At 30.2% G+C, this 23,906-nt stretch overlaps 2 protein-coding genes and 1 non-coding gene across 5 annotated transcripts; 1 reads left to right on the top strand and 2 right to left on the bottom strand.

The window, feature by feature from the left end:
• Positions 1 to 9,613: 9,613 nt before the first annotated feature.
• LOC137822232 (basic leucine zipper 4) lies at positions 9,614 to 10,027 on the bottom strand. The gene has a single exon (XM_068627128.1). It carries the CDS (start codon positions 10,025 to 10,027, stop codon positions 9,614 to 9,616), a length of 414 nt encoding a protein of 137 aa, XP_068483229.1.
• A 5,011-nt stretch (positions 10,028 to 15,038) lies between these two features.
• On the bottom strand, positions 15,039 to 23,140 carry CW7. 3 transcript variants are annotated; one of them, XR_016515827.1, is made up of 12 exons: positions 22,949 to 23,140; positions 22,503 to 22,692; positions 22,265 to 22,339; positions 21,137 to 21,243; positions 20,556 to 20,616; positions 18,515 to 18,578; positions 18,316 to 18,402; positions 17,484 to 17,636; positions 16,752 to 16,806; positions 16,188 to 16,310; positions 15,614 to 15,843; positions 15,039 to 15,367 (listed from the first exon to the last, which is right to left on the bottom strand). XR_016515827.1 is itself a non-coding variant. In XM_068625760.2 (12 exons), exons 1-12 carry the CDS (start codon positions 22,978 to 22,980, stop codon positions 15,344 to 15,346), a joined length of 1,185 nt encoding a protein of 394 aa, XP_068481861.1. In that variant the 5' UTR covers positions 22,981 to 23,140; the 3' UTR covers positions 15,039 to 15,343. The 3 variants fall into 3 exon arrangements, 2 of the variants coding, with proteins under 2 accessions (XP_068481861.1, XP_068481863.1); XM_068625760.2 differs by having other exon boundaries at positions 18,332 to 18,402; XM_068625762.2 differs by having other exon boundaries at positions 18,332 to 18,402; positions 22,265 to 22,355; positions 22,949 to 23,130.
• A 59-nt stretch (positions 23,141 to 23,199) lies between these two features.
• On the top strand, positions 23,200 to 23,271 carry TRNAD-GUC (transfer RNA aspartic acid (anticodon GUC)). Its single transcript has one exon. It is a non-coding gene; the product is annotated as a tRNA-Asp (tRNA).
• The last annotated feature ends 635 nt before the right edge of the window (positions 23,272 to 23,906 follow it).

The following is a 23,906-nucleotide window of genomic DNA, read 5'->3' as shown; positions in this document are numbered from 1 at the left end:
AAATTATTATTTAATAATTTTTAAATATAAGATTAATTTTATAAACATAATTTTTATCGATTAAAAAATATAATTTTAATTATATCCATCCCATTATTAAAAAAAAAAACCTTTTTTACATTTTCACTATATTTACTTTAATTCAGACAACATTTATTTTCTTCACATTTCTCATTCTTTCAAATCCACTCTCTAATTCAAACAAACAAAAACATAATATATATATATATCGGATGGACTCAATATCTCCAACCCATTTCACCACCCTTTAAAAAACATTAATTTCATAGTCAAATTCTTGAAAAAAAAATGTCGGTGGCTAGGTGCATCCTTCCAAAATGTAGTGATGGCGATAATATTAGATGATCTATACTGTTAAATTCTATGAATTAATTTAATAAATTTAAGTTCGAAATAATTTATTTTGATAGGATTGATTTCAAATTCCATTTATGTTTAAACACAACTGTATTAGCAAAGAAGAAAGATGATATCAATTACAACATTGAGTTTTGTCAAAAAAAAAATTTTTTTTTTTAATTGAATGCTTATCTGTCCTTCTTAACTATACATTACCCTTTTATGTTTCTTTACAATTTTTTACAACATTAAATACTATCGTACCATTTAGGTCAATATTCGAAATCCCTATATCCTGAAAAAAATAAAGATTTATTATTAATAAGTGTTATTTTTGAAAGTAATTGATAATGTATATTTTTTTTATCAATACATTAATTATAAATAAGATTTTACAAGTCATATATCTAATGAATTCATTTTAATCGCTGTAAACTTCACTCAGTCAAATAAAAAATTAACTCTGTCCTGGGAAATTTTATAATAAATCATATATATTTTACCGGGTATCATAATTTCAGCTTAGTCTAATGTAATTTCAAAACCAATTCTAAATGTTACAAGTTTTCGATTGACCCACAGCTCAACTAATTTGGGTATTTTGGAGTTGGACTTTCGAGAAATTATTTCATCATAATATTTAAATATTTCATGACAACGAAGGATTTAATTGCAACTATAGTGATTGAAGAGACACGATGCAATCTAACCAAAATTAATCATATTTGCGATTCATTATCTTTCATATGATCACTATCCAAAGAAGCATTTAGTAGTTACTTGCATGTCACATAATATTCTTAATGATTGATATGTGAGGACACAAAGGGATTACTTTAATTATCGATAGGTATTACTTATCTTTCTAGCACTTCTGTAATTTGTGCGAATAATATTACGAAAAAGACAAATGGTACGAAACAAAATATTATATGGGAAAAGATCCAAAAAAGGTAAAGTAATGGTGGGAACATAAAAAAGTTAGATGACAAATGCAATTGAAATGACATTTTTGTTTGATTAAACAACTCTCACTTATATGCGAATTAGGTTTGATTATGCAAAACACCATGATTAAAGGCAAGGCAATTATGGTTAAAGCAGTATGGGCGCATTTTCTATAAGCAATACAACATTTTAATTGAGTGTCTATGCAACGTTGTTTATCTTCAAATGTTTAATTATTATAATATTTTTGCACAGAAAAAAATTCATGATTTTTTTATTTTTATTTTTCTGCAAGCCAACACAGATTGCTATTAATATAGACAGTAAACATGTCCTTCCTATTTTATGAAATCAATAATAAATCACACTAAAAAAATATGAAATAAAAATTAATTTTAAAGACAAAAAGTAATTAATTGTTAGAGTACTAAATTAGAGAAATTTTAGAGACTCATACAAATTTTAGTTTCTATTAGTGTTAAATAGTTTCTAAATTAATAAATAATTGGTAGTTAAAACCTGGGTAATTAATTAGATACCAATTTAGAATTTATTTAACAATAATAAAAATTAATTTAGAAATTAATTGTTTTTTAGTTTATAAAATTGTCTCTAATTTAGTAATTATAATAACTAATTATTTTTAGTTTCTAAAATTAGTGTGAGGTAATTTTTGTTTACTGTAATTTACATATTTATGGTATTGAGTTTTTTCTTTACAATTTCAGTTGACGGAAAATAGAAAAGGGTTTTAGTCATTGTATGAAGCAAAAACTGTTAGCAGTATTTATTTTGTTTATCTTATTTCAAGAACATAATGATATTTTTTTTTAATCTCAGGACAACTTAAAATATTCATTTGGTTAAAATTAAGCAAATCTAATTTTACTTTTGGAAGCATTAATATGTAATGAGAGATCTATTTAGTACAAAAATAGTATTATGAAATTTTATTGAACCAACAGAAATTATAAACAAAATTATTTGTTTCCTTAGGTGAAACTATTTATGATTCCGTTGGTTCATGTGATAATACTTTATTATCTAATAAACTATAAGAAAAACAATATATATAGAGATAGATAGATATGGATATTAAGAACTTTTATCCCAACTATACATATGTTAATAAATTTTTTATCTTGATTTATTATAATAATCAAGTTTATTATGTAAATGTTGAAATTGTTTTTTTTTTCTTTTGAAGATTTTGATGTGATGAATAAAGTTAAAAATGTATTTTCTAAAAATGTTTATTAACCTATGTGATAGTTAGAGGGAAAAAAAAAATCAAATTTGGATGTATTGATTGTGAGTACTCTTATTGAACCAATGTGTATGACTGGTAATTGTTTTTAAATAGTCTTCCTTTTCAAGTGCATCTACGGTTTTCATTAAGGATATAAATAACATTAACTACGATTCTTTATTATATCAACTCGTGTATGTGTAAGTGTTAACAGAGAAAAATAAACAATCAATTTAATTAGATATAAAATTATGACACCATATTTCTTACTGGTTAATTATGGATATATTCAATTCAAGGGTTTCTTTTTAAGACCGTTTGAACCGGAACCAAATAGAGCATCATTAAAATTTATATAAGAATTGTATTTTTTATTTTCTTTATTGTTGATTTCAGGTTATAAGTTTTGATATAGAAGATAAGTTAATAATGTGGCTTATAAATTAGGTATGGTGTCAAAAGATTATGCTAATAACCACATGTTTTAATATCATATTCTTTATTGTATTTATCTTATCATCTTGAATGAAATTAAACAAGTTACTTTAAAAAAAATATTTTCTTAAACTTACGTTAAAGACAGTTAAACTAATTTCTGAGCTATTAAATCAAACGCACTTTAGATATTAAAATGCAACTCAAATAAAAAACGAAATCATACTCTAATTAAATTAATAGATTATGTTTTCAATTTTTATTGATTTAAAAAAAAAAATCTCTTAGAGTTATACTTCATCTCATTTTGTAATTTAACCAACCATCGTGCAATCTGATTTGAAATATTCTCACCTTACTAACCTTTTATCCCTGCAATGGGACCAGAGATTAATCCTGTTTTAATTTTAACCAGTGAACGATTAAACACTAACAAGTATTACAAAAAAGTTTCGGTGAGGAGTGAAGTTGTTAGTATAATAGTATGAGAATAATGTTTTAAGTCTAACATCATTCTTTCTCGGCAATTGCTTCCTACACCATATTATTGCACTCAATTGGGAAAAATCGAAAATACTCTAAAAAAATGGAATATATATAAAATTATATTCTGGATCTCCTTTTCCAGAGCACAATAATCTCTTCCGGATAATTTTTTCTGGAAAGTATTATTTTCAGTTTCAGATTTTTTTATTCGAAATGAGATTTTGATTTTTTTTCCGGATTTTTATATCCGAAACACAAAAATCTCTTCTGGATTTATTTTTCCGAAATGCATTATTTTCAATTCTGGATTTTTATTTCCAGAATAAAGGGTATTTTCGTAATTTTTTAAATTATATTGGGTGCAAGTTCAAAAATGTTGGGTGCAGGGAGCATTTGCCTTGTTTTTCATTGATTATAAAATCAGATCGTGGGCCGAAAGAGGGGCTCGCAAAAACAAGGCTTCTCCCTCTCTACTTGAAACATAAAAATATGGGCTCTCCTTGAATTTTGGGGCAATTACTTTCTGCACCATATTAATTTCAGTGTTAAAGACGAAGATACCCTTAAATAAATAGGATTATACATTAGGGATCCTCTTTTTCGAAATGTTTCCGGATTATTTTTTTCCAGAATGAATTTATGTATTAAGGATTATTTTATCTAAAATGTATTATTTTTAATTTCGAATTTTCATTTTCAGAATAGAGGATATTTTTGGAAATAAAAAATTATGTTGGGTGTAGGAAGAACTTGCCGAATTTTGGTTGAGACTGTTTCTCCCTTCACTTCTACAGCTTTTGACACCTCCATTCTTCTTAAAATAAAATAATATTTTTTATTTTATTGATGTTTTTTAGTTTGGAATAAGTGATTCGAGAAAACACATTTGGTAGGTATTTTCAGATTATAAATATCTTTCCGATTTTACAATCTAAAATAAGTTTTTAAAAAAAGTACATTTCAATCATAAAATTCAAAAAGTATTTTCATGTTATAGAATTTAAAAGGTATTTTTAGGAGATTCAGAAATCCGTAATATATTTTTAATTGTAGAATTTGTAAAATATTTTCATATCAAAAATACTTTATGAATTCTATAATTTAGGAGGTCTAAATAGAAAAAAAATGTTTTAGATTGTAGAATATAGAATATATTTTAAAAAAACGATTTTTTTGCCAGACTTATGGGATGTTAGGACAAATTATGGGGTGGAGGAAGAAACATTTTTTGTTGAATATACTAAGGTTCTTATATGGTTCCGTGTTGTTGGGAAATTAAATATAAGTCTGGATTTTAAATTAGGTAAAATAGAATTAATAATTAATATATAGGAAAAAAAAACAGAAATTTATTGTTTCAAGTTTTTAAGTTCATAAGATGGATGTTTAAAGACGTATATGGATGTTTTTGAAATTTTAGGAGAACTCAAATATTGAATATACGAGTTCCCTTTTGAAATCGTATTCTGAAGAATACGTTTTTAATTAAAATCAAATTAAATCTGAACCCAAAAAATAGAAATAAAGAAATCGTATATATAATTAAGGAAAAGTAGGTTTTTATAAAATATTTTATTATATAATTAAAGAATGGTTAAGTAGGTTTTAAATTTTTATTATTATATCTAATTAAAGAATGACTGGTTTTTAGAATTTTTTTATTATGTATAATTAAAAAAAGAAATATAATTTTTTAGTTTTAAATATATTAAAATTATTTTGTATTCTTAATAAAATTAAGTATGTAATACTTTAATAATACAAAACAATATAAGTAAATTATTTTAAGAAAAAATATAATTCATATGATAAAAAAATTATGTTGGTAAAACCTTATTAGATCCAAAATATTAAACATAAACCGAAAAATTAATGTAAAAACTTAAAATTAATAACGTTAATTAATTTTTTTAATTTTCATATAAAATAAAAAATATTACAAGAGTTTACCTTATATTATTGTTGATATGGACAATTTATTTTATTATGATTTTCAGAATATTTGTTTGAGTTATTTATAAGTGATTTATTTATTTTATTATATACATTAGTTATTGGTTTGTTTAATTTCTTACAGTCCATGTGTAGCTTTGGGATGAGAGGTTCATCAGGATAAAAAAAACTTATATTCTATTAAACTTTAACTTAAATGCAATTAATAAGTATATAATGTAGTTACCCATTACTATTAAAACCATATTCTATTAATTTTAAGTTTTTTATACTTAAAATTTTAAAAACCCGTATTTTAATACTTTACTTTTCAACACTTAAATAATATTTTCTTAAATATGATTAAATCAATTCACGTAGAACACTCTAATTAGCTAAAAACGAATGTCAATAAGTTCGTGGTCTAAAAAACAAATCAATCATCTTGTTTATAACATCATTTTAACTCTTGAATTTGTCCGCCTATAATAATTTAAGTTTAAATATATATTTTTTCTTAAAATACAGTAATATTTTTTTATTTTTTTTAAAAGAATTGTTTGACTTTTATTGTCTGTATCTTTTTTCGTTCTTGTTACTTACTAATATATATTTTGTTGAAAAAAACTTACTAATATATTTGTTTTCTACATGTAGATAATTTGTTTTGAGCCCCGAACAAATAATTTTCAAAAGAACTAATGTTAAATGATCATAACATCATAGGGATTAAAACAAATAGAATTACATTAGAAAGACTAAAACAAAATAATAAAAATAAAAAATAGAAAAAGGAGTTTTTATAGAGACTGAAACAAAATATTGTTAGGAATTAAAATACAACACAAGTATGGAGAAAAATATATTTAAACTGTGTAGTTTTGTATAGTAATTTGACATGTAGTTTTTTTTTTTTTCATTTGACCACACAGTTAATAATACACAATCATGGATTGATTATTTAATAAATAATATATTGTCCTAATGAAGGTTTTCTATGATTAAAGCTATCTTACAAATCATTGTCAATGCTTCTAATCAGCGTTATTAGGTCAAAAGTTAGCATTGCTTTTTATCTAAACCTTTCGACTAAACAAGTGTCTGGTTATCTATAAGAACTTGCCTTTGAAGAAAGTGGAATAAACACAAGGCATTTACCGACAAACCCATAAATTTATTTTAGTAATATATTTTTTAATATTTTTATTAAAAATATAAATACGTGCACTTTTACAAATCATAAACATTCTCTCACATTTCCATATTTTCAAAATATTAACAGTTTTTATTTTCAATACTATAAAATATTAGAAAGAGAAAGTAATAAAATTAACATTAGTTACTTTTTCTTTTATCTCTTATAACTTTTTTAGATCAAGCTAAAAAATTGTCTTACGAAGACAAAAATAAATTTTCATGTGGAAAAAATTAAATATATTAGCATAAAAAAATTATGGAAGCAAATATCCCCAATATGTCACTAACTATGGTCAACCAGCAAAAGGAAAGCACCAATCGGACAATAACACTTGTTGATTTTGTTATGGCCAATAATATATTTTTATTATTTATTTATTTTCTTTTAACAAACTTTCTGTGATGTTTCTTTGAGGATTTCATGGGGGCTACAAATCTGAAATTGAAGTTCATTCCTTGCACTTAGACAAAAAAAGAAGAAGCAACACTTAGGTTATAACTTTTAACCAAATAGAGACTCTTCATCTATCACTATCTAATATCTTCGATTTAAATGCATTAGGCTAAAAATATTTTGATGTTGTCTACTAGTAATGCTTTATTCTAACTTACATCTTTATAGATATGGATTTTTTAATGAGAGAATTGACTTTTTGACGTGAACAAGTCTCGCTCACCAATGGATGAGATGTTTATTTGATTTCATTCATTCATTTTTAACAAAAAAATCATGTGTCTATTTAAAAGTTTAAGATAGCATCAGTTATTAACTTTTTAATTATGTTATTTTTTAACTAATCACCATGGTGGATGTAAGGAAAATTATTAACAATATCATATTAAGAAAATAAAAAGTTTGGTATAAATAAAGACATTAACTACATTATTATTATATATCATTTTAAGTAAGCCTTTTTCACAAATATTTAAGCAAAATTTATTCTACGTCTATTTAGTTTAGCATGTGATTTTACAAATTAAAGTATTACAATTGAGATGTGCTATACTTTCCATTGTTGTTTGAAATTCATCGAAAAATAATTTTATTGCTTTTACTTCTTATTTAATAAGTTCCTTTCGTGTTTTTGTATATTCTAATGAATTTTTGAGCAATAATAAGGAATATTTTAGAATGAGTATGTTGGAATGTGTGCTATTAACACTCCTATTTATATATTTTCAATCAATAAGCTTACCAGTTGATGCAACTAGAGAGGATGATATATAATAGTCTCTATTTAATAAAGAAACTCTTAATAAAAAATAATGTTTTTATTCAAAAATATATTTTTTTATAAATAGATTGTAAATAATTCATATAAAAAACTATACTATATAGCATGAGTATCTTGAACATTATATATTTTTCCTTGAGTGAACCTTTCATATATCATCAAGAAGTTTTTAATTGATACAAGAGATTTTTGTATTAATCAATTCGCTATTTTTACTATTTTTCACTACTTGTTTGAGCTTATTACCAAGTCGTAAAATCATTTTTGATACCTTACATATATTGTTTCTTTTAAATCTCAACAAATTTTTAATGTTATAATAATTTGCTTATAAAAAGTTTCACAAATTGAATTAGTAATATGTTTTAACACCATATTAGATTTCTTACCTGTTATATTAAAAGAAATTACACACACACAACTATTTTTAGTTTCAAAATGCATATTAAATAAAGTTTTTTATACATCTGGTGGAAGGTATTACCTAAGGAGGTACAGTAAAAAAATGTGAAATTGTGGAAAATATTGCAGAAAATGAAATATTTATATAGTAAAAACGTATAAATATTTATTGTGCCGGAATGTAATATTTAAGTTTTAACAGTAAGATTAAATGCAAACACATAATCCCTAATTTTAGAGCATTTACAGTACGAAATATTTGTAAGAAACTCTTATGAGATTTTATTTTAGTTTAGATAGATATTATCACGTTATATTTTTTTTTATAAATTTGTTCCAATAATTAGGTTTTATAAAATTTATAATTTAATTTTTTTATTTATACTTTATTTTCTTACAATTTTTAATCATTATAATTAAATATTAATTTTATAAAAATACATATTATCAATATTAAAAGATTACTTTTTATTTTAAGATTCCTGTAAATTATTTTATTAAGGAAATGCTCTTATACTTTTGTTCTCTTTTCATTACATGACTGTCATCTGTTACTTTCTTTCTTCTCTCTCACTTGGGCGAATATACCATAAAAAAGGACACTATTATTTGTTAACTCATGTCACATCGCTGCTACAAAAAGTACTTTTCGTCACATGATTAGAAATAATCGTTCACGTGTAGGTCCTATGTATGAGCTCACAACCTCAGGTTTTTTGCCACTTGTTTTTTTTTGTTACACGAAGGAATGAAGATTATGCAGAAAGACACAAAAAATTAATACCAAGTAACAAAATGCATGGATTCCTTGATTTGCCAATAGCTAGCATATTTACATTATAACACTGTATGAGATTCAGACTTTCTTGATACCAACATTAACATATTCCACCAAGATGACCAAACCCTATTCATGGTTTTCACCATTCGCTGATGCTGCACAAATTTACAAATAAAAGTTCCCAAAAGACAAAGATAACAACAACATGGTAGACCTTCAAAATCCTACATCGTACTTCCATCAACCTGGGGCTTCTTTCACCAACCACACTGCACGTACGTAACCATGTTTTCCTCTTCCTAGACCTAGAAATTGAGCAAAAAACCCTAAAAAAATAACGTAAAGGAGAGTTCTTTCTAGCTAGCTATGGCATTCATTGCTTTTCCCCTACCGCGATGCACCAACCAAGAATTTTGGATGGTTCGATGCATGAAGTATGAGAACTTTATTCTATAATTATATATGCAGCTAGTAACATAGAGAAGTTTAATATAAAAAATATATATGCAGTGTGAATGGTTTTTTACTTAGTTTTTATGATGAAGGAGAAGGGGTATGTAAGATATTATTAATGTGAAAGCATGGAGGCTAAAATAAAAGGCCACATAGATCCGAAAGAGTGGCCATAAGGGAAATAGCTTCGGATTTAAGATGATCGTTATGTAGGGATAGTAGGAGGTGTTGGTGCATGGTTGAAGCGACTCGGTTTTTGAGAAACCGGTTTTGGATTCTCAACCGGTTCATTTGGCTCGTGAGGTTCTCAAGATGCTTCTTCTTTTTGTAGCGGGACCTTCGGGCTGATTCCCGGTTCGATTGCATGCGTCTCACCTTTTTTTCCTCTGACGAGTAAACCGTCCGGTTCGATCCCTGGGAACCGGACAGCAGGCTGGCCGGGTCTCTCGATTTGTTTATGAGAGAAAACAGGTCTTCTATTTCACTTTCGGTCAGCATGGTGTGGTGAACCGGAGAACATGGGAACTGAACCGCTTCGTGGAACAACATGGCTTAGAAGAGCAAAAAAGAGAGAGAAAAGAAACCGGGAAATTCAAAAGAGTGAACCAAAGAGAAGAAGGAAGGGGAAAAGGGAGGAATGGAAGCATAGGAGAGGGGTATTTGAAGGGGTGGGGAAGGAAAATGTGGGGCCCATTAGTGCAAAAGATTTTGGAAAACTAATCTCACTTAGCATACTGGTCACAAAAAATATTAATAGTTTATTTTAATGAATGTAAGTAGGTTTTGATGGTAACCTTTAGAAAAGAGTGATTGGTGAATATAATTAGGGTTTTTTATGCTAAGTTTTTTCTTTTGACTTTAGGAAAAATAAAAACTGCGGAGAGAACATTTGATGCAAACTTTAGTGTGTGGGGTGGGTGGTGGGGATTCAGATGGGGTAAGCTTTTTTGTTAAGGTAAGAAAATTAATAGAGTGTTCTTTGGGGAGATTAGCTTTATCTTAATGACGAAGGATCAAGCAAAAACACATAAACAACAAAGGGGATTAGAAAGCTGAGGAACACCAAAATTACGCTTTAATTTTAATTAGAAAGCAGTGGTGAAACTGTTTTTTAAATAACATATCTAACTTCTGCCACACAAACAAAAGAAAATTGAAATAATGTAATAAAAATTAATATTGAAATGTGGAGTAAATTCATTATTTGTGAGTAAGTAGTAGTCAGGTAGTGAGTGGTCTATGTAGCTTTTTTTTTTTAATGTTTGTGACCAGAAATCCACTATTTTCATCTCCCGAACCCACGTATCCATGGGTTAGTTACAGGCTTCAATCACTTTGAGTTTACACTAACAAAATTTAAATTCAGAAATGATATACGTTTAATTCTATAAAGTCTGATACAATAGCATGCAAAAAGTGGAGATGAAAAGTACAAAAAGTGGAGAAGGAAGGAAGGAAGGAACGAAATTAATCTTACTTTATCAGAGTAAAAACATTTAGTTTTGGTCGATTAACTGTGGAAATAATTCTACAGCATGAATAGAGAAAGAACATTGTGGTACCATTTTAAAAGCTAACAGGTGAAAAGCTTTAGTTATCATGATAGGACGATGAGATTTCCATATTGAATAATTTAGAAAAGGGTTCCTGAGATATTGTGTAAACGACCAATGGAATCTCTAGAAAAAAGTGAGCTACTGGTATATTTCAAGTAACAGTGTTGTTAAGATGACAGGGATATAAACAAATACACAAAAGAAAGTGAGTGGGCAATCTAAAGTGTGTGGAGGTGAAAATAAAAAAAGTAGATAATAAAAAGGGAAAGGAAAAGTGAGTATTTTATCTAGCCATGAAATGTAGATGCGTTTGTACACACATGAATGTGTTGATTTAATGGTATGAAGTACATTTGTCTTTCCAAAGTAATATGATGTAGCCTAACCTGATGGGCATTGCTAAATATGCATAGGTTGATGTGTGACTTCAACTTATTTGTTACACAATAGAGAGGAATATTCTTGGGTAGTTTTCTTAGTTGAGCATATGGGGCAATTTTGTATTGGTTGGTAGTTGGTTCCCTTGGACTATTAGCAAATATTAAAGTACCAATGTTGAGTGGGGATAACATGCAATCACTTGGGTTGCCATTTTAGTTAACCTTGATTAGTTAAATGAAGGGAAAAGATAATGAAGCAATCCCTTTTTTTAGCTTGCTAAAGTAGCTCGCATGTGCATGAATGCAAGTAAATGTAATGGAAAGAAGAATAGTACAATTTAGGTGCTTCTCCTTTATCTTCTGCAAGGCTTTCTTTTGGTCACTGCCATTTTGCCTTTCCTAAACCTTAGGCAGTTAGTAGCACCTTGTGGCCGCAATAACATTACAACAAACACTGTATTTCATCTAGTTAATCACTTAGCTTTTGCTTCTTTAGACAATAGGGAACAAATCTCCAACACACAGGGAATGACCAAAGGAGAAGGGTCATCTCATCCCTCGTGGAAAGTTTCATCTTATAATTTGGCCCCCAATTTTTTTTTTGTTGAAATCTTTTCGCAAATTATTACAATTTAGAAAAAAAATTACATATAGTTTTGGAGTCTTTGACAGTGATTATATACTTTTGTGATGCGATCTTTATCTACTAGCTAATACGATTTTTGGGAGGAATTAATTGTTGGAGGGTGAAGCATTATCTGGTCAATGAAAGTACAACTATTCATAACACCAAGATAAGTGGCTGAAACTCGTGTATGATGACGAAAGGAATGCAATTACAATGAACTTAGTCATGAGCAATGCACTCTATCATTTGCATGAGATGCTGAAAACAAATAGCACTCTTAAATCAACTTGAAAATCAAATTTAATTTCTGAAGATTGTACACTTGGAAGAAGTAAATTCACTCATTATATGAATATAACTATATTCAATGCCCAGAATATTATTATATTATGATTAATCACATAATTCACGTGCTCAAAATCTCACAACTATTAAAAATCAAATCAAATTATAATATCATCAATTAAAAATTAAATTAAATTATAATATACAAATTAAGTTAAAATCTACTTTATAAATTGGGAGGTTTATTGAACCTATTATATTATATATAAAGACAAAGCTCATTTTATTTTATGCACTTTTACTTGTTAAATCTATCAATTAAAAATAAAATCAAATTATAATAACACCATTTAAAAATAAAACTAAATTACAAGTTAAATTAAAGTCTACTTTAAAAACTGGGTGATTTATTGAATCTATCATATCGTTAGACAACCTCATCTTATCTTATGCACTTTTACTTGTTAAGACCATAATGTCCAATATTTATTTTTGAATAAACTTCTTCATTTTCATAGAAAAAAAGTTAGTTTTTCATCTAGATATATTAAATTTTGCAAAATATAAAAAATTCATTTATTTCCATCATTATATTGACAGCAATAAAAAAAATAATAATTTAGGTAGTAAGCCTATGACTGACAAAAGATTTCTCAAAAGTAGATTAATTTAGGTGACAGTTGCAACAATATCTGCTATAAAAAATAATAACAATAATTGGTCAAAGTAGTAAATAGATTATGACTTATTATTAATTTTTGAATCTTAAAACCATCACTTTCATCCCTTAGAAAATATTTGATAAAAAAACTTGAAACTAAACCGTTTCGGATGATTTTAGGACAACTATTAATAATAATATTGTAAAATAACTTGAATAACCGAATGCATTATAGAGCTAGAGTATGCAAATAATTGAATTCCTGCTAATATAACATTACGAGAGAAACATAGATTAGAAAAACAACTATAAGAACATTCATTTTGGTCTATCTAATTAACTAAATAAAAGACTTTTATGTCGTTTAAAATTGTCATAATATGAAAAACTTTAATCCCCTATAATTTAAAAATTAGGTAACGTAGTGAAGTTGTTGTCGAAAAGATAATATATATTAATAATGATAATAATAATATTAAAATGAATGAATTCGCAAAAAAAGCTGATGGATGATTTATGTTAGGATAGTCATCTCAAAATCCAATCTAAATTCAAATAAATGGATTGAATTCATATTCATTTTAATTAGATCAAATTTATTTGAATTTTTTTTAAATTTATTTAAAATAGATTAAATTTAGATTAAATTCACTTTGTCAATTAGACTAACTTGTCCCAGACCGAAACGATTCCACATTGGTCCGGGCTCGGACAACTCCACATCGACCTGGGCCCAAACAAATCGACATCGGCCTAGGCCCAAACGACTCAACATAGGTCGAGCCCGCTAGGCTCGACATCAGTACAAGCCCACTCAATTGGCATCGGCCCAGGCCCGAACAACTCTAGATCAATCTGGGCCCGGACAACTCAACATCGACCTGGGCTCGCTCAGCTCGATATCGGCCCAGGCCCACTCGACTTTGGTTCGAGCCCACTCGACTAGACATTGGTCGGGGCCAGCTCAACTTGACATCGGTCCAGGCCCGAACGACTCGACATTGGCCCGGGCCCGCTCAACTCGACATCATCCCAGGCCTAGACGACTCAACCTCGGCCCGGGCCCGCTCCACTCGACATCAGCCTGGACCCGGACGACTCGACATCGACCTGGGCTTGCTCTGCTCAACTTCCATTCGGGCCTGCTCGACTCGACATCAACCCGAGACTGCTCGGCTCGAAATTGGCTCGAGCCTGTTTGACTCGACTTAGGCCCGGGCTTGCTCAGTTCAACATCAGCCCTGACCTGCTCGACTCAATATGGGTCGTGGCCCGCTCGGCTCGACATCAGTCCTGGCTCGATTGTTTGGATATCGACCCAGGCCTGCTCGACTTAATACCGAACCCGAAAGACTTAACTCGACTAGACATTGGCATGGGCCAACTCGGCTCAATATCGACCACTCGGCTCGACTTGGCCCAAGGGTTGACTCGACTCGACTTTGGCCTGAAATGACTTGGCTTGACTTTGGCCCATACCGACTCGATTCGACTTGGACCCGAACGACTCAGCTTAATGTGGACTTGGGCCGACTTTGCTCAATATGAGTCTGAATTGTCTTGGCTCAACCTAGATCGAGCCAAGTCAAAATCCAACCCAAAATGCAATTTAGATAATCCAGAAATGTATCCAATCTATATCTAGTCCATATCCAATTAAATGGATTGGATTTAAAATCCAAAAATATGGATTTGGATTTGAGATAAATCAATTTAAATGGATTAAAACTAATATGGATTTAGATAATTATGGATTGAATTTTATAAATTGAATTTTTTGCCCACCCTTAATTTATGTAGCCGCTTAAAAATAAGAAACGAATATGGTATTTTAAGAGTCAACCACTTATATTTGTGACTAAAAAATGCTAGCACTAACAGTCGTGGATAAAGTCATTTATGAAAATTAATACAAAATGAGGATACATATTTTTTCATAAATAAATCCATAAAATTAAAAGTCCCGTTTTTAGTGGCAATCGCTGCCTGCGTGCAGTTCAGCTTTGACCGAAGACAAGTTTGTTTCACCTTCTATCTCTAGTGGAATTCGTTAAGAGGTATAAGTAACTTTTGAAATAATTTAAAAAAATGCCTTAGTCGGGAAGAAGCTAACCCTAGTAAATGGAAATATAGAAATTACAATAATCCAACATATACACCAACTAACATAGATTACCCAGGGATACACAACCCAACACCAAATATACACATTTCTGAGTATGCACGTGCACGACATGCACGAAAGACAACTCTGTCAGAAGATAAACGAATTTCATTTCTAAAAAGGTAGTGTACCTGCATACCTGCAGATAACTCCTTTTTGATTTTCTTTGCGCCCACAGATAAAACTTATGATCACATGTTAACTGCAGGAGCTCCCTAATTTGACAATCAAACTTACTGTAATCAGGCACTAATCAGTGGAATAAAATCGAAGGGTAGCAATGAAAATAAAACATGCCATTTAAGCTAAGTAGGCAATTAATCTTTAATTCGAAATGTGATATCAGAGTAACACCACCCAAACGAAGTAAGTTGTCAAGACGAGATACATATTAACATTTTGCTAAAAGCCATGCCATTATGCCATTTCATTTAACCCAATTGATCAACACAAAACCTCACCTTAAACAGAAGATCATATGCAATATATTCCCATGGCAATGATATGGACATTAAGCTGCACTTCAAAGGTATCAACTCATCAAAATTTGAGCTAGAGGCAGAGGCCGCTGCATAAGCATGCTTTGCTGCTACTGATGCGGCAGAAGCTGCTTTGCGGACAATTACACCAAGCCCAAACCCTTTCTTTGATATAACTGGAGAAAATGGGCCCGAATCTTCCTGGCTTTGATCTGACATTGCAACAGAGAGATTCCATTTCAGCCATCTTTATATCTATCTTTCAATTGATAAGATTGGAACATACACAAGCTTCACAACATATTTGGCTAGAATAGTTAAACAAGAAACAGTATTGCCGTGAGGCTTTGATCTTTTAACCCCATAAACATTGTAGAAGCAATTGCTACCCTAACAGAACAAAATTTAATACAGGATCACATAACGTAAAACAAACAATAATACATATCTTATTTTCTTAAGTCCTGTAATACAGAAATCCTGGAAGGTAAAAGATCATAGCATGTCAAGTATCAGCGCAAATTTTGGAAATCCCAAGCATAAAATAGTTTCTTACCTGCAACACCAGAAACAGCTACCTCAACTTCTCCTCGGCCTCCAGGACCTTTCATGTAAATCCTGTCTGTTTTGCCAGAAGAATGGCCCACTGATAAAAGGCTCCCAAATCGGGACCTGCCAGCTGCAATGAAGCAAGAGGAAATATGTTGTATCTGACTAAAGAGACAACAGATATATGGTATGTAGCACCCATCAACATAATGAGCTTTTCGAATTTTCCGGTATGAAGGAAGTAAAGTGTTGCCGCAGCAGTTAACAGGGAAAGTCTCTTTAAAAGAAGAGAAAAACAAACAATGTAACAAAAGATTAATCCATTAAACTGCTTTACATATGAAAATTTCTGTAAATAGAATTTATGAAATATCATAATAAGGTTGGGAACTGTTTTTTCAGCAAGGATGAATAAAATTACCAAACCATGGTTAATGGATTTGTAAAATATTTAGACATTCAAAATAACATTGACACGTCAAGTCAAGAGAAGCAATATATCCACATATCCGGTAAAATACTTTGGTTACAATATATGTTAAATGTGCAAAAATACATCCCCGAGCATTACCATCATAAGCATCTCGAACCATTTGATAGCTGACAAATCCTGAGAAAAGGGTAAGCTGCAAATCGAAGATATCAGAACATCAGAATATTTAAACGTTAGTTATTTAAGAAGTTCTGCATAAGTTAAGTTTTTATTGTTGACATACTCATTGAATAATTTAAGATATTTGAAGAATTAGACAGAGAATGTTGAAAATAAAACTTGGTTCAGCAATAAAAAAAGGCATGATAGCAGTTAGATAAAATTTTAATTTCCATTTACTTCTCTATTTATAGGTTATAGAGGGCATCTCTGAAGAAATCACACTTATTTTGAAAGGCCATTAGGAACTAACAGTCTAGCATGCATTTCAGGTATGGGCTTATTATGTTGAACTTAGCTGTTCTGTCACAGTATGTCCTGCAAACAAATTGTTTAAACAATTTGTTTCATCTTATAAAACATATGAAGGTGGTATGAATAGTTTCATCTTATAATGTTCATGCTATAATCAGCTAAATGTAAAGACAGTCCTCACATTTCAATTATAAATTACAAGCACTATCTTTAGCCCTGGCATGTGCAAAAACTGACAAATGTTCCAGCTGCATATTTCATCATTAACATCAAAGCATGTAGAAGGAACATACAGTCCATATTATGCAGCATTTAAATAAAACAAAAAACTGAGCAGATTATCAAAATCTGAAAAGCAAATAAATTTCAAATATAGTAACTAAGAAGTAATTAAACCTTTGTATCCCTTTTCTTAGCAGATCTTGTATGGACTTCCAAAGAGGAGCTATTACTAGTACTACAATCACTTGACACCTTCTCACTTGGAAATGCTGCCCCATCATGTGCGTTTAGAACTACACAATAGCAATGATCTTTTTCGGTCAAAACCTGCGGGGAAATAAAATCACCAAGACTTCATGAAGTCATCACAATCAGAATGCATAACGCATTCAACAATGTCTACTCTTGATATGGGGCAAGTCAAGAACAATCAACCAGAAGAAAGCATTCATACAGAAAATAAATACAACATGACAATGAGAATTAGGAATTTAGCATTAATATCAATAGAAATTCAGCCCTTGACTGAACGACATAAGCATTAACAATTATCAAGATAAGCCATTAATCTGTAACTAGCATACATTTTTTTAAAAGGAAGTGGAAATTTCACACATAAATAAAATAATGGAGCCTTTCAAGATAACCGTATTGCTGCATAATTAGGAGATAATTATCCGTAATTAAGTGCAGATTTCATTCTCTATTTATTAGGACATATTTGATATCTTTTAGTGATTTGATTTGATTTATATAGCTTTAATTACTTATTATTTCTTTCCTTAATTAGGTTGTAAACAGTCTACATATTGAGACTGTAATCACATTTATAAAGATATCTCAGAAATACATTTCATCTAAATCTGATTTGCAATATGAAACAAGTCAGATAAAGCAGGGCATATTTACAAACTATCACCTTAGTTAACTAGAAAATGTAAACCACAGCATCAAAAACGTATAAACATTCCATACATGAAAGGTGACTAAAAACGTAATAACTTACTAAAGTGATTTATTACCACAGCATCAAAAGTAGAGTCAAAATCATCAATTGCAAAACATATATCTGGATAAGCAGGAGTCGTTTCCACTTCCTATACACATCAAGGACAGTGTAATTGTCAATAAAAGTATAAAGTATCCAAAAACAATAGTATTCATTCTTTTAAATATCAATATATAAAAGAAAAAGGTAGGTATACTTGCCTTTTTAGAGTCCAATTGAAAATTTACACGACTTGGGGATGCATAAACAGTCTTCACAATCTGAGAAAGTACAAAGGGTGACACTGCGAAATCAGAGGATATTATGTGTATTTTTACATTTAGAGTTTTAGACATTTTAAACTTCCAACATACCACTGTTAGGCATATAGTACTGAGAATAAAAATGCACTGGCTTAAAGTTTCACAGAAAAGGACCCTCCAAGTCCAAAATTATGAACAAATCCTTATTGACAAACAAATTTAAACTACAACACCAACAATAGGTTGACCGTAGGAAAGAACAAAACAATCATAGTTGTAGACAATAGCATTCTCAAATCTATAGCCATTTCAAAGGGACAAAAATAGTTTAATGTAGAACTTGAATGAGATAAAACATACAATGATGTAATACATAGAAGCAAGCAAGGTTACCAAACTTGAGAGTTTACATGAAGTCATGGGAACTCGGTAAACTCGAATGGTAAACTCGTAAGAATTTACTTCATATGAATTTTCTATTATACAAATAACATACTAATTCAACATTTCAATACCATAATTAAGCAAAATAAGTCCACAATACTAAATACATAAATTCATACAAATATTACAAAACATAAATTGTTAAGATGAGGATGGACTTGGATCGCCATCAGTTGAACTTGATCCACACATACATTTAATTGCTCCCTAATTTCAATTATCAATTACAAAATTAAAAAAACATATTAAATTTTCTATAATTAAAAATCAAAACTGAAAAACACCACGTGAGCAGAGAAGAGCAATTAAAATTTAAAAAAATTTATTTTATATAGCTTAATAACCGTGAGCAGAGAAGAGCAAATCAGAACTACAAGAGGAGAGAGCTGCGTGCACAAAGAACAGCAAGGAGAGAGAATCACAAGTGTAGAGAATTGCAACCAGAACTACAAGCAGAGAGAAACACAACCAAAGAGCACAACACCAGCACACAACGAAACAGTGGTGAGTTTGGTGTGATCACATAAGAGAATGACATGAAGTGAACCCTAATCCATGAGGTGAAGGAGAAGAGGAACCTCATCGCGGTGAGATTTTTTATTTCCGAACAAGAAATGACGATCATTGGCGATGTTTTGGGTTAAAAAAGAAAACCCCTCTAGACTCGCCAACTCGATTGCAGAGTCACGAGTTTGGCCGAGTTCACAACAAGTCTACCGAGTTTGTTTCCGAGTCAACTCTCCCAAATGGGGGTGGGAACATAAACTTGAACGAGTTTACAAGTTAACTCACAAGTTTGATAACCATGCATAGAATGGAATAATACCAACTACTGGAAAGGAGTTAAATTAAAGTCACAATTTATTACATACAGGAATGGATGAGGATACATACAGGAATGGATGAGAAATAGGGTTCTTGGCAACCCTTGATGAAAATGTCAAGAAAGTCTAAATCAAGATTTTAAACTGATATAAAAGGAGGATATATTAACCTCAAAGTAACAGAAATCTATAAATCACTTACAGTGCCACACTTCCAAATTTGAAGCCATTACAACTGAAATTCATCATCATAGAATTAAAGTACAGCCTGGAATTGTGCAAAGATATTTCCAGCATTCCCAACAGATCTTTATGGCAATTAATCAATACAGAAAATAAAAAAAAGGAAAAAATGAAACAGCTAGAAAGACAGGACTGAAATATTTGGTGTGGGTTGGGGTGAGCCTGAACAATACCAGAAGAACTACACCTTCATAAAAGAAACTAAGGTTCCAAAACATGCCAAAGCAGTATCTTGAAGATGGATATTATTCATCATCATCCCACCAAAACAGGACTTAGGGCTGATAAATCTGCCATTTTCTCTGAACCTTAAATTGACATATATCACAAGATTTGTAAATTCAATTTTGACCTATGGATATTAGATGACTTAAAAGGGGAGAGGAGAACAAATAAAAAAAAATCAACATTATCTTTTACAAACAATTACAAGTAGAGGAAGTGTGGGCAATGCAAATAGGAGAGAGATTCATTATACACTTACCTTGTATATAGGGGATAAAGGTTTATCCTGCCCAGCTCGATGATTAATAAGATCCTGGTGACTAGAGAAATAGATAACTCAAATCAGATTGCCTAGATAAAAATGATTGTGGGGAACCTATGAATAATAACCCTAAGTTGTAAGGATTTTAAAAGTTTATGCAAACATTTTATTGGCCTGAAGAACATATATATGATTCTTCTTTTAAGTTGCAGAACGTTTCAATCTGAATTTGCAAGTTACTCTAATTACGGTTGAGAAAACGATGAGGCAACAAAAAGTATGGAAAAAAACTGCTGAAACTGAAATGAGCTTTGGTATTTGGCATAAAGGAAATCTTGTTGGTGAGAAATGACCGAATAACAATGCAATCATACAAATCATCTATCTTGCCAATATTTAAGAAAAAAAGAGATCGGTTCTTTGGAGACTTTGCAAAAAAATTAACTGATGCATGCACATGACCATGGTACAAATTAAACAAATTTTAGAGGCAACCTGAATGGTTGTGAAACCATCTAAAAGATTAGTAATAGTGAAACACAATGGTGGAAACAAAATTAAGGAAAGAAAATCATTACCTGCAAATTGCAACAGTTACACTGAATGATGTATGGGCAATTAAATTCAAGTAAAATGAACGCCTCCAGTCCACATCTATAGAAGTTTCATCAACTAAGTCGTGCAACTGGTGGAGAAAAAGTGAACAAAATTATTTGGCATCACAATGGTTGGACAACCAAATCCTACGTAATAAACCATAAGGATTTTAGCAATTAAAAAACAGAACTGGTTAACAAGGTAAATAACGCCAAGCCACATGATACATAAACACCTTCATGCACTCAATACTTGTCACAATTCAACTCATACTATGCCCAGGCCAACTTTAAGCGTTATGTTTGGATAAGTGTCTTTGTCAATTCCAATGCACCAATAAAGAACGAAGAAATTGTTGCCTAAAAAAATACTTTTGGGCTCTCCAACTTTAACCTCAAATTAACACAAACTCAAACCTAGATTCTAATTAGGCTATATCTTACATTTTGAGTAAGGCATAAACCAAAATTCTAACACGGTATGAAGTTTATCCTAATGGTTGTTATTAAACCAATTTCTATCGCTGTTAAATGGGTCATTGCAGGATCACATGTACGGTAGATGTCCAGTCCTACAAACCTCATTGAGATGTTCAATCCTAAATGTGAGGAGTATGAGTCAAAGATATATACTGACTAGTGATATGACTAAAATAGCATACATAAGTAAGCACAAGCTAATTTAAAGGCCCAAACCAAAATAAAAGAGGAACAACTTTTAAAAAATGAGATTGGATTAACATGTTGGTTTGTTATAAGCAATTTTGAATTGTTTAACAATTAGATATCCATGAATGCCATCGACACTTAAAAGTCTCAAACACCTATAACAATAGTTTTCACCTTGGATTGCATGAACAAGGGTAAAGGATCAATCAGTAACAAACATTTTTTACTTGTTTTTGCTCTTCTTTGAGATGTAAATGATTCAGAGGAGAAAGAAAAGTTAGAATACTATCATCATATACAAGAAGCACACAGGAAAACGATTCATCGTATAGCGTGAAAACATTGACAACTAGCACTTTCGGAGTTTGAACTTCTGCAGACCCTTATATTGTGTTTGCACACGTGTAAGAGATTTTGAATAGATTTTAAATTTGAATTTACCTTAGGTGCCCACCTGCGTACAAAATAAGGCTCAACGCTCTCTGTTTTGTTGTTGGAACCAGAAACAAGGGAACCCTGAAGGAAAACAAGACTTCTAAAAGGATCAAATATTGCTTGCATTCCAACTTTAAACCAAAGAACATAGCATAAAGATAGTAATTATAAATCACTAATAACCCGTTTGAACAAAGATTAACAACAAATGAACCGAAAAAATTTTAAGTTGAAAAAGACATACCAATTTTCTGACAAAGAAAACAAGATCATCATCTTGGCGTCCCCTTGACTCCTTGCCACAGACAAAATACAAATCAAATACATCGTGCCAAAACCTCATATCCATTTCGATATCAGAAGCATCTTGCTCCTCAACTACCGTTTTCCCTATTAAGTTGGAGTGCTTCTTCACCATGCTCAACAATTCATACCTTAGGAACACAAATCAAATAAACTAATAGTTACAATTTACCAAAAAGAAAAAAGAAATTGATGCAGGACAGTATTACTAGCGCATCCAAAACATCAAAAGAAGAAACTGGGGAAAAAGATTAATGCACGATGCAACATCATGAAAGATTGCATTATCCTTCCACAACCGAATCATAATCATAAAATTGAACACGAGTGAAGCCACAAAAAAGAGAACGAAGAAGAACACAAACGTGATCGTGAAATTAAATGTACCTTGAGGGGGTTTCGTCTCCAACGCCAAGCATCTTCTCAATTGCTTTCTGTTATCAATGTTCAAGAAACAAATCCAGTTTAGGGTTTATGACCAAGAACAGTAGGCGATGATGAGCTTCCCAATCACGACAGTGTTCGAGAAGAAGAAAGAGTAGAGAAGTTGTTCGGTGCTTTGACATTACGACACACAACGAGGGGAACTTCCAATATATATAGGTATTTAATCTAGCTGTAATTTAATTAAACATCTGGTCGTTGTAGTATAGTGGTAAGTATTCCCGCCTGTCACGCGGGTGACCCGGGTTCGATCCCCGGCAACGGCGATTTTTTAACTTTTGATTACAACTTATTAATTTATATTTTGTTCCCTCAATTTCTTTTGGTAAGTATAAGCCCGTTGTAGAAGGACCCTAGGCCCAATTATGGCTCACGATCTCAATGAATTTTTTGTTTTGTAGGTTGAATTTTGTAATTATTTTTTAATAAAAAAATTCTCCGCTCTAATTCCTTTAAAAAAATAGTTTTGTATTGTACAAGTGAAATTTCCCACATCACATAATCCAATCAAGTTGACTAAAAGTAATTATTTTAAAATTACAAAAGTATTTATAAATGAAAGAGAAATATTTATACAAATTTCATATATACTAGCGAAAAATGCGTCCGCATTTTTTATTTTTATTATTATTTTATGTATATTTATATTTATTTAAATAAAATATAGATCTATGTATTTATATTTTTAAATATCGATTTATATATATATATATATATAAGTTTCCAAAAAAAAAAATCTTTAAATGAAAAACCAAATAAAAATAAAGATGATATTCGAGATTAAAAAAAAAATCTTAACGAATATCTTCATTAATTAAATAATAACAATAATCAAATTGTATAAAACATAACATTTATATTTTTTCTAATTTTAAATATTTACAAATTTTATTTATTATTT

Source organism: Phaseolus vulgaris, chromosome 9 (assembly GCF_051622355.1).
Source record: "Phaseolus vulgaris cultivar YP4 chromosome 9, ASM5162235v1, whole genome shotgun sequence".
In the NCBI taxonomy this organism is placed as follows: Eukaryota; Viridiplantae; Streptophyta; class Magnoliopsida; order Fabales; family Fabaceae; genus Phaseolus; species Phaseolus vulgaris.
Note: the sequence above shows the minus strand (reverse complement) of the source record. Positions and strands in the feature narration are given on the sequence as shown.